Source organism: Lonchura striata, chromosome 33 (genome assembly GCF_050655825.1).
Source record: "Lonchura striata isolate lonStrDom1 chromosome 33, ASM5065582v1, whole genome shotgun sequence".
Lineage (NCBI taxonomy): Eukaryota > Metazoa > Chordata > Aves > Passeriformes > Estrildidae > Lonchura > Lonchura striata.
The window spans coordinates 6,528,070-6,545,576 of NC_140735.1; the positions used below are offsets into that span (position 1 = coordinate 6,528,070).

The window sequence follows — 17,507 nt, forward strand, 5'->3', positions numbered from 1 at the left end:
GTCCATCCCTGTTCCCTCCCAGTCCATCCCAGTCCCTCCCAGTATAAACCAGTTCCCTCCCAGTCCCTCCCAGTCCCTCCCAGTCCATCCCAGTTCCATCCCAGTTCATCCCAGTTCATCCCAGTCCATCCCAGTTCCATCCCAGTTCCCCCCAGTCCATCCCAGTTCCCCCCAGTCCATCCCAGTTCCCTCCCAGTTCATCCCAGTCCCTCCCAGTTCCCTCCCAGTCCCTCCCAGTCCCTCCCAGTCCATCCCAGTCCCTCCCAGTTCCCCCCAGTCCATCCCAGTCCCTCCCAGTCCCTCCACACCTCGCAGGTTTTTTCCATTTTTCTTTATTTCTCCCCCAAATCCCCGGTCAGTGCTGGCCACTGGTGGTCACCGGTCAGTGGTCAGTGGTCACTGGTGGCCACTGGTCAGTGGTCACTGGTCAGTGGTCAGTGGTCACTGGTCACTGGTCAGTGGTCACTGGTGGCCACTGGTCACTGGTCACTGGTCAGTGGTCAGTGCTGGTCACTGGTCACTGGTCACTGGTGGCCACTGGTCACTGCTGGTCACTTGTGGTCACTGCTGGTCATTCCTGGTCATTTGGGTCACTGTTGGTCACTCGTGGTCACTGCTGGTCCATGGTGGTCACTGTTGATCATGGGTTGTTGGTCACTGTTGGTCACTGTTGGTCACTGCTGGTCACTGTTGGTCACTGGTCACTCCTGGTCCCTCCTGGTCACTCCTGGTCACTGTTGGTCGCTGTTGGTCACTGTTGGTCACTCCTGGACACTGTTGGTGGCTGTTGGTCATGGGTTGTTGGTCACTGTTGGTTGCTGGTCACTCCTGGTCACTTCTGGTCCCTCGTGGTCACTCCTGGTCACTGTTGGTCACTGGTCACTCGTGGTCACTCCTGGTCCATGGTGGTCCCTCGTGGTCTCTTGTGGTCACTCGTGGTCACTCCTGGTCACTGTTGGTCACTGGTCACTGTTGGTCACTGTTGGTCACTGCTGGTCACTGGTCACTGTTGGTCGCTGTTGGTCACTGGTCGCTGTTGGTCACTGCTGGTCACTGTTGGTCACTGGTCACTGTTGGTCACTGGTCGCTCGTGGTCACTGGTCACTGTTGGTCACTGGTCACTGTTGGTCACTGGTCGCTGTTGGTCACTGCTGGTCACTGTTGGTCACTGGTCACTGTTGGTCACTGGTCACTCGTGGTCACTCCTGGTCCATGGTGGTCACTCCTGGTCACTGCTGGTCACTGTTGGTCACTGGTCACTGTTGGTCACTGGTCACTCGTGGTCACTCCTGGTCCATGGTGGTCACTCCTGGTCACTGCTGGTCACTGGTGGTCACTTGTGGTCACTCGCGGTCACTCGTGGTCACTGTTGGTCACTGGTCACTGTTGGTCGCTGTTGGTCATGGGTTGTTGGTCACTGCTGGTCACTGTTGGTCTCTGGTCACTGTTGGTCACTCCTGGTCCATGGTGGTCACTCGTGGTCATTCCTGGTCACTCGTGGTCACTCGTGGTCACTCGCGGTCACTCGCGGTCACTCCCCGGTGACGCGGCGGATCCAGGCGCGGGCCCGGCAGACGTTGCTGTAGACGCCCGGCTGACCACGCTGACCACACACGGCCAGGCCCCAGGAGACCACGCCCTGCAGGTACCCCCCGCACACCAGCGGGCCCCCGGAGTCACCCTGGGACAGGTGAGACACAGGTGAGACAGGTAAACACACCTGAGACAGGTAAACACACCTGGGACAGGTAAATACACCTGGGATACACCTGGGATACACCTGGGACAGGTAAATACACCTGGGATACACCTGGGATACACCTGGGATACACCTGGGTTACACCTGGCACAGACCACGCCCTGCAGGTACCCCCCGCACACCAGTGGGCCCCCGGAGTCACCCTGCACAGGTGAGACAGGTAAACACACCTGAGACAGGTAAATACACCTGAGACAGGTAAACACACCTGGGATACACCTGAGATACACCTGGGATACACCTGGGACAGGTAAATACACCTGGGCGCTCACCAGTCATACATGACACACACCTGGCACACCTGGAACACCTGGGGCACACCTGACACACACCTGGGCACACCTGGGCACACCTGGCACACACCTGGGCACACCTGGGCACACCTGACACACACATGGGCACACCTGGGGCACACCTGGGCACTCACCAGTCACACCTGACACACACATGGGCACACCTGGGCACTCACCAGTCATACCTGACACACACCTGGCACACCTGGGGCACACCTGGGCACACCTGGGCACACCTGGGGCACACCTGGGGCACACCTGGGGCACACCTGGGCACTCACCAGTCATACCTGACACACACCTGGGCACACCTGACACACACCTGGCACACCTGGGCACACCTGGGCACACCTGGGCACTCACCAGTCACACCTGACACACACCTGGGCACACCTGACACACACCTGGGCACACCTGACGCACACCTGGGCACACCTGGGCACTCACCAGTCACACCTGGGCACACCTGACACACACCTGGGCACACCTGGGCACACCTGACACACACCTGGGGCACACCTGGGCACACCTGGGCACACCTGGGCACACCTGGGGCACACCTGGGCACACCTGGGCACTCACCTGGCAGGAGTCGACGCCGCCCTGCGCCACACCTGCGCAGAACATGTTGGGCGTGACGGCGCCGCCGTAGGCGCGGGCGCACTGCCGGGCGCCGAAGGTCTGCACCTGGGCGCACTGCAGGTCCCGCGGCAGCCGCGCTGCGGGCACAGGTGAGGCGGGCAGGTGCGCCAGGTGAGCGGGAAAAGAATGAAAATACTTTAAAAATCAAGAAAATCCCCCAAAATTCCCATTTTTGGTCACATGGGACCCAAAATCCCCCGGATTTGCCCCATTTTGGGGCCGTTCCCAGCCCCAAAGGTGATGAACACCTGCACAGGTGAGCACAGGTGAGACAGGTGAGGGAGAAAAAAAACAAAAATCAAAAAAAATCCCCAAAATCCCCCAAAATCCCCCAAAAATCCCAAAAAATCTCAATTTTTTATTTCATGGGACCCAAAATCCCCCAGATTTGCCCCATTCCGGGACCGTTCCCAGCCTTGGTGGAACCCAAAACCTTCCTGGACCTGCCCAGGTGAGCACAGGTGGGACAGGTGAGAGAAAAAATAGTGAAAATTTTTTAAAAATCAAAAAAATTCCCCAAAATATCCCAAAATTCCCATTTTTGGTCACATGGGACCCAAAATCTCCCGGATTTGCCCCATTCCGGGACCGTTCGCAGCCCCAAAGGTGATGAGCACCTGCACAGGTGAGCACAGGTGAGGCGGACAGGTGCGCCAGGTGAGCGGGAAAAGAATGAAAATACTTTAAAAATCAAGAAAATCCCCCAAAATTCCCATTTCTGTTACATGGGACCCAAAATCTCCCGGATTTGCCCCATTCCGGGACCATTCCCAGCCCCAAAGGGGATGAACACCTGCACAGGTGAGACAGGTGAGACAGGTGAGGGAGAAAAAAACCAAAAATCAAAAAAAATCCCCAAAATCCCCAAAAATCCCCCCAAAATCCCAAGAAATCTCAATTTTTTATTTCATGGGATTCAAAATCCCCCGGATTTGCCCCATTCCGGGACCGTTCCCAGCCCCAAAGGTGATGAGCACCTGCACAGGTGAGCCCAGGTGAGGTGGGCAGGTGCGCCAGGTGAGCGGGAAAAGGGCGAACATTAAACAAAAATCAAAAAAATCCCCAAAAAATCCCCCAAAATTCCCATTTCTGTTACATGGGACCCAAAATCCCCCGGATTTGCCCCATTCTGAGACCATTCCCAGCCTTGGTGGAACCCAAAACCTTCCTGGACCTGCCCAGGTGAGCATAGGTGGGACAGGTGAGAGAAAAAATAGTGAAAATTTTTTAAAAATCAAAAAAATTCCCCAAAATATCCCAAAGTTCCCATTTTTGGTTACATGGGACCCAAAATCCCCCAGATTTGCCCCATTCCGGGACCGTTCCCAGCCCCAAAGGGGATGAACACCTGCACAGGTGAGCCCAGGTGAGACAGGTGAGGGAGAAAAAGCCAAAAATCCAAAAAAAATCCCCAAAATCCCCCAAAAATCCCAAAAAATCTCAATTTTTTATTTCATGGGACCCAAAATCCCCCGGATTTGCCCCATTTTGGGGCCGTTCCCAGCCTTGGTGGAACCCAAAACCTTCCTGGACCTGCCCAGGTGTGCCCAGGTGTGCCCAGGTGTGCCCAGGTACCTCCGGGTGACTTGGTGGTGCCCCAGCCGCTGACGCTGCAGTTCTGGCCAGCGCGGGGACACCTGGGCACACCTGGGCACACCTGGGCACACCTGAGACACACCTGAGATGCCACCTGAGATGCCACCTGAGACCCACCTGGGAACCCACCTGAGACCCACCTGGGAACCCACCTGAGATCCCACCTGGGAACCCACCTGAGACCACATTTAGGAACCCACCTGAGATCCCACCTGGTCTCCATAGAGAGCTCCAGAAACCTCACCTGAGATCTCACCTGAGACCTGACCTGGGAACCCACCTGAGACCCCACCTGAGATCCACCTGAGACACACCTGAGATCCCACCTGAGATCCCACCTGAGACCCACCTGGGAACCCACCTGAGATCCCACCTGGTCTCCATAGAGAGCTCCAGAAACCTCACCTGAGATCTCACCTGAGACCTGACCTGGGAACCCACCTGAGATCCCACCTGGGACCCCATTTTGGAACCCACCTGAGATCCCACCTGGGAACCCACCTGAGATCCCACCTAGGAACCCACCTGAGAACCCACCTGAGACCACATTTAGGAACCCACCTGAGATCCCGCCTGAGATCCGAGATCCCACCTGAGATCCCACCTGGGAACCCACCTGAGATCCCACCTGAGATCCCACCTGGTCTCCACAAAGAGCTCCACAAAGCTCACCTGGGGCTCACCTGGGGCTCACCTGAGACCCTTCCCACCCCCCCAGGTGTGCCCAGGTGTGCCCAGGTACCTCCAGGTGACTTGGTGGTGCCCCAGCCGCTGACGCTGCAGTTCTGGCCGGCGCGGGGACACCTGGGCACACCTGAGACACACCTGAGACACACCTGAGATCCCATTTAGGAACCCACCTGAGATCTCATCTGAGACCAACATGGGAACCCACCTGAGATCCCACCTGAGATCCCACCTGGTCTTCACAGAGAGCTCCACAAACCTCACCTGGGAACCCACCTGAGACCCCACCTGAGATCCACCTGAGACACACCTGAGATCCCACCTGAGACTCCATTTAGGAACCCACCTGAGATCCCACCTGAGATCTGAGATCCCACCTGAGATCCCACCTGAGATCCCACCTGGGAACCCACCTGAGATCCCACCTGAGATCCCACCTGGTCTCCACAAAGAGCTCCACAAAGCTCACCTGGGGCTCACCTGGGGCTCACCTGAGACCCTTCCCACCCCCCCAGGTGTGCCCAGGTGTGCCCAGGTGTGCCCAGGTACCTCCAGGTGACTTGGTGGTGCCCCAGCCGCTGACGCTGCAGTTCTGGCCGGCGCGGGGACACCTGGGCGCCGGGCGGATCTTCTTGACGCGCGGCCCGAAGCGCACGGGCGCGTCCAGCCGCAGCAGCATGAAGTCGTTGTCGTTGCGCCGCGCGTCGTAGCCGGGGTGCACCTGCACGGCCGAGACGCCGCGCACCTGGCCCGTACCTGCCCGCAGAGACGTGGTGCCCACCAGCACCTGGAGCTCCCTGGGAGGGTGAGATGGAGATCCATGGGACAGGTGAGATGGGACAGGTGAGATGGACAGGTGAGATGGGACAGGTGAGATGGAGATCCATGGGACAGGTGAGATGGACAGGTGAGATGGACAGGTGAGATGGGACAGGTGAGATGGAGATCCATGGGACAGGTGAGATGGACAGGTGAGATGGGACAGGTGAGATGGGACAGGTGAGATGGGACAGGTGACACAGGACAGGTGAGCGCACCTGGCCCGTACCTGCCCGAAGAGACGTGGTGCCCACCAGCACCTGGAGCTCCCTGCAACAGTGAGATGGACAGGTGAGATGGACAGGTGAGATGGACAGGTGAGATGGAGCTCCATGGGACAGGTGAGATGGACAGGTGAGATGGACAGGTGAGATGGACAGGTGAGATGGAGACCCATGGGACAGGTGAGATGGAGATCCATGGGACAGGTGAGATGGAGATCCATGGGACAGGTGAGATGGACAGGTGAGATGGACAGGTGAGATGGAGATCCATGGGACAGGTGAGATGGGACAGGTGAGATGGGACAGGTGAGATGGACAGGTGAGATGGAGATCCATGGGACAGGTGAGATGGGACAGGTGAGATGGAGATCCATGGGACAGGTGAGATGGGACAGGTGAGATGGGACAGGTGAGATGGACAGGTGAGATGGAGATCCATGGGACAGGTGAGATGGAGATCCATGGGACAGGTGAGATGGGACAGGTGAGATGGACAGGTGAGATGGACAGGTGAGATGGGACAGGTGACACAGCACAGGTGACACAGCACAGGTGAGATGGACAGGTGAGATGGACAGGTGACATGGACAGGTGAGATGGACAGGTGACACAGGACAGGTGAGATGGGACAGGTGAGATGGGACAGGTGACACAGGACAGGTGAGATGGACAGGTGAGATGGAGCTCCATGGGACAGGTGAGATGGGACAGGTGAGATGGGACAGGTGACACAGCACAGGTGACACACCACAGGTGAGGTGGCTCCAGCACAGCCGAGGTGGGACAGGTGTCTCCACCCAGCCAGGTGTGTGCCCAGGTGTGCCCAAATGTCCCCAGGTGTGCCCAGGTGTCCCCAGAGTGGCTCCACCCAACATCTCAAGACCTTCAGGTGACCTCAAGCACCGTTTTTGACCCCCAAACCCCATTTTTTGGCCCCAAAATTTGGTTTCTTCACCCCGAAACGACGTTTTACGGATCCCAGGCACCTCCAGGTGTGCCCAGGTGTGCCCAGGTGTGCCCAGGTGTGCCCAGGTGTGCCCGGGTGTGCCCAGATGTCCCCAGAGTGGCTCCACCCAACATCTCAAGACCTTCAGGTGACCCCAAATCCCAGTTCCCCACTGTTTTTTGCACCCAGAACGTCGTTTTTTCGCCCCGAAACGACGTTTTATGGATCCCAGGTGCCCCCAGGTGTGCCCAGGTGTGCCCAGGTGTGCCCAGGTGTGCCCAGGTGTGCCCGGGTGCCTCACCTGAGGGGCTGCCGGCAGTGCGCGGCCGTCAGGACCCACTGGGCGGCCACGAGGCTCCCCCCGCACAGGATCTGCCCCCGCTTGGTCAGGGCCACCTGGAACGGGCGCTGGGCCACCGAGCAGGGCCGGCCCCCGATGATCCGCGACTCGTCCTCCTCGGGCACTGGAAATGGGGAGAAACGGTGAAAAAACGGGAAAAAACGGGGAAAAAATGGTGAAAAAATGAGAAAAAATGGTGAAAAAATGGGAAAAAAAAAAGGGGAAAAAAATGGGGGGAAATGGGGTAAAACGGGGGGAAGATCCACGACTCGTCCTCCTCAGGCACTGGAAATGGGGAGAAACGGTGAAAAAACGGGAAAAAATGGGAAAAAATGGGGAAAAAGGGTGAAAAAATGGGGAAAAACGGTGAAAAAATGGGGAAAAACGGTGAAAAAATGGGAAAAACAGTGAAAAAATGGGGAAAAACGGTGAAAAAACGGTGAAAAAATGGGAAAAAATGGGGAAAATGTCCTGGAATGGGCGCGGGGCCCCCGATGATCCGCGACTCGTCCTCCTCGGGCACTGGAAATGGGGAGAAACAGTGAAAAAACGGGAAAAAATGGGGAAAAAATGGGGAAAAAGGGTGAAAAAATGGGGGGAAATGGTGAAAAAATGAGAAAAAAATAGGGGGGAAATGGGGAAAAAATTAGGGGAAGATCCACGACTTGTCCTCCTTGGGCACTGGAAATGGGGGAAAAAACGGGAGAAATTGGGAAAAAATTACAAAAACGGTGAAAAAATGGGGGGAAATGGGTGAAAAAATGAGAAAAAATGGGAAAAAAATGGGGGAAAAAATGGGGAAAATGGGAAAAAACGGTGAAAAAATGGGAAAAAATTACAAAAAAACAGTGAAAAAACGGGAAAAAATGGTGAAAAAATGAGAAAAAAACGGTGAAAAAATGGGGGGAAATGGTGAAAAAATGGGAAAAAATGGGGAAAAAAATGGGGGAAAAAAGGGGGGAAGATCCACGACTCGTCCTACTTGGGGACTGGAAATGGGGCAAAAAAGGGAGAAATTGGGAAAAAATTACAAAAACGGTGAAAAAATGGGGGAAAATGGGTGAAAAAATGAGAAAAAATGGGAAAAAAATGGGGGAAAAAATGGGGGGAAATGGGGGAAAAATGGGATAAAATGGGAAAAAATCAGGAGAAAAGGCTGGGGGAAATTGAGAAAAAATGGGAGGAAAAAAACAGGGAAACATTGGGAGAAAAATGGGAATTTTGTCCCGAAAAATGGAGAAAAAGGGGGGAAATTGTAGGAAAAGGTAAAAAAAAAAGGAAAGAAATGGTAAAAAAATGGGAAAAAGGGAAAAAAATGGAGGGAAAATTGGGAAAAAATGGGGGAAATGGGGAGAAAGGGGGAATGGACCAAAAATGGGGAAAAATTTGGGAATTTTGGGAAAAAAAGAGGAAAATTGGTAAGGGGGAGGAATGGACCAAAAATGGGGAAATTTTTGGGAATTTGGGGAAAAAAGATGGAAAATTGGGGGGGAAATGGGGAAAATGAGGAATGGACCAAAAATGGGGAAAAATTGGGGAATTTTGGGAAAAAAGATGGAAAATTGGTAAGGGGGAGGAATGGACCAAAAATGGGGAAAAATTGGGGAATTTTGGGAAAAAAGATGGAAAATTGGGGGGGAAATGGGGAAAATGAGGAATTGACCAAAAATGGGGAAAAATTTGGGAATTTTGGGGAAAAAAGGAGGAAAATTGGGTGGGAAATGGGGAAAAGGCCCCAAAAAGGGAAAATTTGGGATTCGGGCCCTTGCGGTCACGTGACGCCTCCGCTCCGGCGGCCAATCAGGGGTGCCGGAAGCTGTGACGTCATCAGGAGGGCGCCGGGGTCACCTGGGCGGGGTCAGTGGGGTCACCTGGGCGGGGTCACCTGGGCGGGGTCACCTGGGCGGGGTCACCTGGGCGGGGTCACCTGGGTGGGCTCAGGGTCATCTGGGTCTCACCTGGGTGGGGTCAGGGTCTCCTGGGTCTCACCTGCCCAGGTGGGGTCAGGGTCTCACCTGGGTGGGGTCAGGGTCTCACCTGGGCGGGGTCAGGGTCACCTGGGCGGGGTCAGGGTCTCCTGGGTCTCACCTGGGTGGGGTCAGGGTCTCCTGGGTCTCACCTGCCCAGGTGGGGTCAGGGTCTCACCTGGGTGGGGTCAGGGTCACCTGGGCGGGGTCAGGGTCTCCTGGGTCTCACCTGCCCAGGTGGGGTCAGGGTCTCCTGGGTCTCACCTGCCCAGGTGGGGTCAGGGTCTCACCTGCCCTGGAGGACTCCGGACATTCCAGCCACGCCCAGCTGGGCCAAGAACGAGGAACGGGGGCCCAGGTGGGGCTGGGGTCACCTGGGGAAAGGTGACCTCCTTGACCACCCGGACCTTCTGACCACCTGGACCATGAACACCTGGACCCTGAGACCACCTGGACCCTGTGACCACCCTAAGAGTGACCACCTGGACCTGTGGCCACCTTGAGAGTGACCACCTGGACCTTCTGACCACCTGGACCTGTGACCACCTTGAGAGTGACCACCTGGACCTTCTGACTACCTGGACCTGTGACCACCTTGAGAGTGACCACCTGGACCTTCTGACTACCTGGACCTGTGACCACCTTGACCCTGAGGCCACCTGGACCCTGAGACCACCCTAAGAGTGACCACCTGGACCTGTGACCACCTGGACCCTGTGACCACCTGGACCCTGAGGCCACCTGGACCCTGAGACCACCCTAAGAGTGACCACCTGGACCTGTGACCACCTGGACCCTGTGACCACCTGGACCCTGAGGCCACCTGGACCCTGAGACCACCCTAAGAATGACCACCTGGACCTGTGACCACCTGGACCATGAACACCTGGACCTGTGACCACCTGGACCCTGTGACCACCTGGACCCTGAGACCACCCTAAGAGTGACCACCTGGACCTGTGACCACCTTGACCTTCTGACCACCTTGACCTTCTGACCACCTGGACCTGTGGCCACCTGGACCCCGTGACCACCTTGGCCATGGTCACCTGGACCCACCTTGGCCATGGTCACCTGGACCCTGTGACCACCTTGACCTTCTGACCACCAGGACCTGTGGCCACCATGTCCCTGTGACCACCTTGGCCATGGTCACCTGGGCCTTGTGACCACCTTGAGAGTGACCACCTGGACCTTAGAACCACCTGGACCAGGACCACATTGAGTGACCACCTGGGCCCTGAGTGACCTCCTGAGTGACCAATGAGTGACCACCTGAGTGACCCTGAGTGACCCTGAGTGACCCTGAGTGACCCCTGAGTGACCCCTGAGTGACCCTGAGTGACCCCTGAGTGACCCCTGAGTGACCCTGAGTGACCCCTGAGTGACCACTGAGTGACCACTGAGTGACCAATGAGTGACCCTGAGTGACCCCTGAGTGACCCTGAATGACCCTGAGTGACCCCTGAGTGACCACTGAGTGACCACTGAGTGACCCTGAGTGACCCCTGAGTGACCCCTGAGTGACCCTGAGTGACCCCTGAGTGACCCCTGAGTGACCACTGAGTGACCAATGAGTGACCCTGAGTGACCCCTGAGTGACCCTGAATGACCCTGAGTGACCCCTGAGTGACCACTGAGTGACCACTGAGTGACCACTGAGTGACCAATGAGTGACCCTGAGTGACCCTGAGTGACCACTGAGTGACCACTGAGTGACCACTGAGTGACCACTGAGTGACCAATGAGTGACCAATGAGTGACCCTGAGTGACCAATGAGTGACCAATGAGTGACCACTGAGTGACCACTGAGTGACCAATGAGTGACCACTGACCACTGAGTGACCCCTGAGTGACCCCGAGTGACCCCTGAGTGACCACTGAGTGACCCCTGAGTGACCACTGAGTGACCGCCCTGAGTTCCCAAAAAATTCCAAAAAAATCCCCAAAATCACAAAAATCCACCAAAAAATCCCCAAAATTCCCAAAATCCCCAAAAATTCCCCAAAATTCCAACCCCAAAACCACAAAATCCACAAAAATCCCAAAATCCCAAACCCCAACCCCCAAATTTTCCCTAGAATTCCCAAATTTCCCCCAGAATTCCTGAATTTCCCCCAGAATTCCCGAATTTTTCCCAAATTTTCCTTGTAATTCCCAAGTTGCCCCGAATTTCCCCAAGTTTTTCCCATATTTTCCCTGAATTTTCCCAAATTTTCCCAAATTTCCCCCAAATTCCCCCCAAATTCCCCCCCAGAATTCCCTAATTCCCCCCAAATTTCCCCAAATTTTTCCCATATGTTCCCAAATTTCCCCCCAAAATTCCCAAATTCCCCCCAAATTTTCCCAAATTTCCCCCAGAATTCCCCAATTTCCCCCCAGAATTCCCAAATTCCCCCAAATTTTCCCCAAATTCCCCCGAATTTCCCCATTTTTCCCCAAATTTCCACCCAGAATTCCCAAATTTCCCCAAATTTCTCCCAAATTTCCCCCCAAATTCCCCAAAATTTCCCCCAAATTTCCCCAATTTTTTCCCATTTTTCCCCTAATTCCCCCCCAAATTCCCCCCAATTTCCCCATTTCCCCCCGGAATTCCCGTTTTTTCCCGTTTTTTCCCAGTTTTCCCCGGTTTTTCCCGTTTTTTCCCGTTTTTCCCCATTTTTTCCCATTTTTTCCCGTTTTTTCCCCATTTTTCCCCGGTTTTCCCCGGATTTTTCCCGTTTTTTCCCGATTTTTCCCATTTTTTCCCGGTTTTTTCCTGTTTTTCCCCGTTTTTCCCCAGTTTTTCCCCGTTTTTTTCCCCGTTTTTTCCCGTTTTCCCCGGTTTTTCCCCGTTTTTTTCCCCGTTTTTTCCCGTTTTTCCCGTTTTTTTTTCCCCGTTTTTCCCCGTTTTCCCCGATTTTTCCCGGTTTTTTTCCCCGTTTTCCCCCATTTTTCCCCGTTTTTCCCCGTTTTTCCCGTTTTCCCCGTTTTTTCCCGGTTTTCCCCGTTTTTCCCCCGTTTTTCCCGTTTTTCCCGTTTTTTTCCCCGTTTTCCCCGTTTTTCCCGATTTCCCCGTTTTTCCCGTTTTTCCCCCGTTTTTCCCGTTTTTTTCCCCGGTTTTTTCCCCGTTTTTCCCGTTTTTCCCGTTTTTTTCCCCGTTTTCCCCGTTTTTCCCGTTTTCCCCGTTTTTTTCCCCGTTTTTCCCCGTTTTTTCCCGTTTTTCCCGATTTCCCCGTTTTTCGCCCCAGTCCGGCTCACGCGCTCGCTCTCCATTGGCCGCGCGCGCGCGGGGGGCGGGGCCGAGCGCGAGGAGGGGGAGGAGCAGCAGGAGGGGGCGGGGCCGGCGCCCGGCGGGAACCATCCTGGAATTGGGGCGAAAAACGCGGAATTCGGGCAAATCCCGCGCCGCGGGAACGGGGCATGGGGTATTGGGGAATTTGGGGGGATTTGGGGGAAATTTGGGGAAATTTGGGGGGAATTTGGAAATTTTGGGGAAATTTGGGGAAAATATGGAAAATTTGAGGGATTTTGGGGAATTTTTGGGGGGAATTTTGGGATTTTGGGGAATTTTGGGGGGAAATTTGGGGGATTTCGGGGAAGATTTGGGGAATTTTGCAGGGAATTTTGGGGATTTTGGAGGAATTTTGGGGAAATTTGGGGGATTTCGGGGAAGATTTTGGGGGAATTTTGGGATTTTGGGGGATATTTAGGGAAATTTGGGGAATTTTGAGGAATTTTGAGGAATTTTGGAGAATTTTGGGGGATGTTTGGGGGAATTTGGGGATTTTGGGGAAATTTGGGGAAATTTGGGGGGATTTGGGGAAAATATGGAAAATTTGGGGGAATTTGGGGAAATTTGGGGGATTTTGGGGGAATTTTGGGGAAATTTTGGGGAAATTTTGGGGGATTTTGGGGGAATTTTGGGATTTTGGGGAAAATTTGGGGGAAATTTGGGGAAAATTGGGGGATATTGAGGAATTTTGGGGGATTTTGGGGGAATGTGGGGAAATTTGGGGCATTTTGGGGAAGATTTGGGGAATTTTACAGGGAATTTTTGGAATTTTGGAGGAATTTTGGGGGGAATTTTGGGGATTTTGGAGAAATGTGGGGAAAATTTGGGGACAATTTAGGAGAAATGGGGGAATTTTGGGATTTTTGGGGGAATTTTGGGGAAATCTGGGGGATTTTGGGGAAGATTTTGGGGAATTTTGGGAAATTTTGGGGGAATTTTGGGAAATTTGTGGGATTTTGGGGAATTTTGGGGAAGATTTTGGGGAAGATTTTGGAATTTTGGGGGGATTTGGGGCGATTTGGGGCAAATCTGGGAATTTTGGGATTTTGGGGGAATTTTGGGGGAATTTTGTGGCATATTTGGGGGGATTTGGCAGATTTGGGGAAATTTGCGGGAATTTGGGGAAGATTTTGGGAAATTTTTGGGGAATTTTGGGGGATATTTGGGGGATTTTATGGAATTTTTGGGGAAATTTGGGGAAATCTGTGGAAAATATGGAAATTTTGGGGGGATTTTTTTTGATTTTGGGGGGATTTTGGGGGATATTTGGGGAAATTTGGGGGAAAATTTGGGGAATTTTTGGGGACAATTTGGGGAAATTTGGGGAAAATATGGAAATTTGGAGGGGAATTTTAGGGAATTTTGGGGGAATGTTGGGGGGAAATTTGGGGAAGATTTGGGGAATTTTGTGGAATTTTTGGGGAAATTTGGGGAAAATGTGGGAATTTTGGGGAAATTTTTGGGGATTTTGGGGGGAATTTTGGGGAAAATGTTGGTGGAATTTTTGGGGAATATTTAAGAAAATTTGGGGAATTTTCTGCAAATTTTTTTGAGAATTTTGGGGATTTGGGGGAAATTTGGGGGAATTTGGGAAAATGTTGGGGAAATTTGGGAAAATTTTGGGGATTTTTTTTTTGGGGGGGAATTTGGGGGGACTTGGGGAATATTTGGGTAATTTTGGGGAGATTTGGGAAAAATTTGGGGGATTTTGGGGGAATTTTTGGGAAATTTTGGAGGATTTTGGGTTTTTTTTGGGGTTTTGGGGTTTTTTGGGGGTTTGGGGAAATTTTTGGGGTTTTGGGGTTTGGGATCCAGGTGAGATTGGGGGGAATTTTGGGAGGAATTTCTGGGATTTTGGGGAATTTTGAGGGAAATTTTTGGGGAATTTTTGGCGTTTGGGATCCAGGTGAGATTTGGGGATTTTTGGGGAATTTTTGGATCCAGGTGAGTTCCAGGTGCTGGGAGGGGGCGTGGCCACGATCCAGGTGAGATTTGGGGAATTTTGGGGAATTTCTTGGGAATTTTGGGGGAATTTTTGGGGAATTTTTGGGCTCTTGAATCCAGGTGAGAGCCAGGTGGGATCTGGGGGAATTTTGGGAATTTTGGGGGAAATTTTGGGGGAAATTTTGGGGATTTCTGGGGGACTGGGGGGGGGCTCACCTGGATTGGCAGGGGCTCACCTGGCTGGGACTCACCTGGATCTGACACACCTGGATCTGACACACCTGGACTGGGCTCACCTGGCTGGGACTCACCTGGATCTGACACACCTGGATCGGGGGGAGCTCACCTGGATCCGGCTCACCTGGATCTGACACACCTGGACTGGGCTCACCTGGACTGGGCTCACCTGGATCTAGGGGAGCTCACCTGGATCTGACACACCTGGCTGAGGGGGGAGTTCACCTGGCTTGGGCTCACCTGGATCTGACACACCTGGACCAGGCTCACCTGGACTGGGCTCACCTGGATCTAGGGGAGCTCACCTGGACTGGGCTCACCTGGATCGGGCTCACCTGGATCTGGCTCACCTGGACTGGGCTCACCTGGATCCGGCTCACCTGGCTGGACTGGGGCTCACCTGACTCAGGAGGATTCACCTGGCTCGGGTTCACCTGGCTCAGGCTCACCTGGCTGGGGTGGGGCTCACCTGGACCCGGCTCACCTGGATCAGGCTCACCTGGATCTGACACACCTGGACTGGGCTCACCTGGATCTGACACACCTGGACTGGGCTCACCTGGCTTCAGCTCACCTGGACTGGGCTCACCTGGATCAGGGGGGCCTCACCTGGCTCAGACTCACCTGGATCAGGTGGAACTCACCTGGCTCAGACTCACCTGGACCGGGCTCACCTGGATCTGGCTCACCTGGATCTAGGGGAGCTCACCTGGATCCAGCTCACCTGGATCTGACACACCTGGACTGGGCTCACCTGGCTTGGGCTCACCTGGATCGGGCTCACCTGGCTTCAGCTCACCTGGACCAGGGCTCACCTGGATCTGACACACCTGGATCCAGCTCACCTGGATCCGGCTCACCTGGATCCGGCTCACCTGGATCCGGCTCACCTGACTCAGGAGGATTCACCTGGCTGGGGCTCACCTGGCTGGGGTGGGGCTCACCTGGACCCGGCTTACCTGGATCGGGCTCACCTGGCTCGGGAGGATTCACCTGGCTCGGGCTCACCTGGATATGACACACCTGGCTGGGGTGGGGCTCACCTGGACCCGGCTCACCTGGATCAAGCTCACCTGGCTCGGGGGGGCTCACCTGGATTGGGGGGGGTGGAACTCACCTGGCTCGGGCTCACCTGGATGGGGTGGAGCTCACCTGGACCTGGCTCACCTGGCTCGGGCTCACCTGGCTGGGGCTCACCTGGCTGGGGTGGAGCTCACCTGGACCCGGCTTACCTGGCTGGGGCTCACCTGGATACCTGAGATGCTCACTCTGAGATACCTGGATCTGACACACCTGGATCTGACACACCTGGATCAGGCTCACCTGGTTTGGGGCTCACCTGGCTCGAGTTCACCTGGATCAGGCTCACCTGGCTGGGGTGGGGTTCACCTGGATTGGGGGTGGGGGAGGCTCACCTGGATCGGGCTCACCTGTCTCGGGTCTCACCTGGATCAGGTCTCACCTGGATCGGGTATCACCTGTTTCGGGTCTCACCTGGATCGGGTATCACCTGTCTCGGGTCTCACCTGGATCGGGCTCACCTGGATTGGGCTCACCTGTTTCGGGTCTCACCTGGATCGGGCTCACCTGTCTCGGGTCTCACCTGGATCAGGTCTCACCTGGATCGGGCTCACCTGTTTCGGGTCTCACCTGGATTGGGCTCACCTGTTTCGGGTCTCACCTGGATTGGGCTCACCTGTCTCGGGTCTCACCTGGATTGGGCTCACCTGGATCAGGTCTCACCTGGATCGGGCTCACCTGGATCGGGGCTCACCTGTCTCGGATCTCACCTGGATTTGGGGGGTGTCACCTGGATTTGGGGGAGTCTCACCTGGATCAGGGGGGTTTCACTTGGATTTGGGGGGTCTCACCTGGATTTGAGGGGTTCTCACCTGGATTTGGGGAGTCTCACCTGGATTTGGGGGGTCTCACCTGGATTTGAGGGGTTCTCACCTGGATTTGGGGAGTCTCACCTGGATTTGGGGGGTCTCACCTGGATCGGGGGGGTCTCACCTGGATCGGGGGGGTCTCACCTGGATTTGGGGGGTCTCACCTGGATTTGGGGCTCTCACCTGGATTTGGGGGGGTCTCACCTGGATTTGGGGCTCTCACCTGGATTTGGGGGGGTCTCACCTGGATTTGGGGGGTCTCACCTGGATTTGGGGCTCTCACCTGGATTTGGGGGGTCTCACCTGGATTTGGGGGGTCTCACCTGGATCAGGGGGGTCTCACCTGGATCAGGGGGGTCTCACCTGGATCGGGGGGGGTGGGGGGGGCACTCACCTGTCTCGGGCTCACCTGGGTCGGGTCGGGAGCGGCGGAGCCGGGCGGGGCCGGGCCGGGAATTCTTATAGGGACGGGGGCGGGGGAGGGGCGGGGGGGAGGGGCGGGGGGGAGGGGCGGGGGTGGGGGAGGGGCGGGGGGTGGGAGGGGCGGGGGGGAGGGGCGGGGGGGAGGGGCGGGGGTGGGGGAGGGGCGGGGGGTGGGAGGGGCGGGTGGGGGAGGGGCGGTGACGCGGCAGCGCCGTGGGAGGAACCCCCGGGAGGACCCTCCCCCCCTTTGAACCGGTCCTAAACCTGGTCCCGAGCCTGGAACTGGTCCTGAACCTGAGCCTAAACCTGGTCCGGGTCCTAGTCCTAAAACTGGTCCTGATCCTGATCCTGGTCCTGGAACTGGTCCTGATCCGGGTCCTAAACCTGGTCCGGGTCCTAAACCTGGTCCTGAGCCTGGAACTGGTCCTGAACCTGGAACTGGTCCTGAACCTGAGCCTAAACCTGG

At 55.3% G+C, this 17,507-nt stretch overlaps 1 protein-coding gene and 3 long non-coding RNA genes across 5 annotated transcripts; all 4 read right to left on the minus strand.

Annotated features, from left to right (window-relative positions):
* Positions 1-1,196: 1,196 nt before the first annotated feature.
* On the minus strand, positions 1,197-17,046 carry LOC146764553 (kallikrein-14-like). Its single transcript, XM_085564483.1, has 8 exons — positions 17,028-17,046; positions 12,515-12,618; positions 7,268-7,430; positions 5,527-5,774; positions 2,635-2,771; positions 1,520-1,681; positions 1,341-1,361; positions 1,197-1,243 (listed from the first exon to the last, which is right to left on the minus strand). Exons 2-6 carry the CDS (start codon positions 12,615-12,617, stop codon positions 1,532-1,534), a joined length of 801 nt encoding a protein of 266 aa, XP_085420609.1. The 5' UTR covers position 12,618; positions 17,028-17,046; the 3' UTR covers positions 1,197-1,243; positions 1,341-1,361; positions 1,520-1,531.
* On the minus strand, positions 4,781-5,484 carry LOC146764554 (uncharacterized). Its single transcript, XR_014950744.1, has 3 exons — positions 5,403-5,484; positions 5,127-5,185; positions 4,781-4,984 (listed from the first exon to the last, which is right to left on the minus strand). It is a non-coding gene; the product is annotated as an uncharacterized LOC146764554 (long non-coding RNA).
* On the minus strand, positions 7,869-10,515 carry LOC146764555 (uncharacterized). Of its 2 annotated transcripts, none has more exons than XR_014950742.1 (5): positions 9,852-10,515; positions 9,793-9,819; positions 9,503-9,680; positions 9,395-9,451; positions 7,869-9,321 (listed from the first exon to the last, which is right to left on the minus strand). It is a non-coding gene; the product is annotated as an uncharacterized LOC146764555 (long non-coding RNA). The 2 variants fall into 2 exon arrangements; XR_014950743.1 differs by having other exon boundaries at positions 7,869-9,343.
* LOC146764556 (uncharacterized) lies at positions 14,644-16,326 on the minus strand. Its single transcript, XR_014950745.1, has 5 exons — positions 16,240-16,326; positions 15,897-16,159; positions 15,639-15,861; positions 14,789-15,163; positions 14,644-14,728 (listed from the first exon to the last, which is right to left on the minus strand). It is a non-coding gene; the product is annotated as an uncharacterized LOC146764556 (long non-coding RNA).
* Positions 17,047-17,507: the final 461 nt, after the last annotated feature.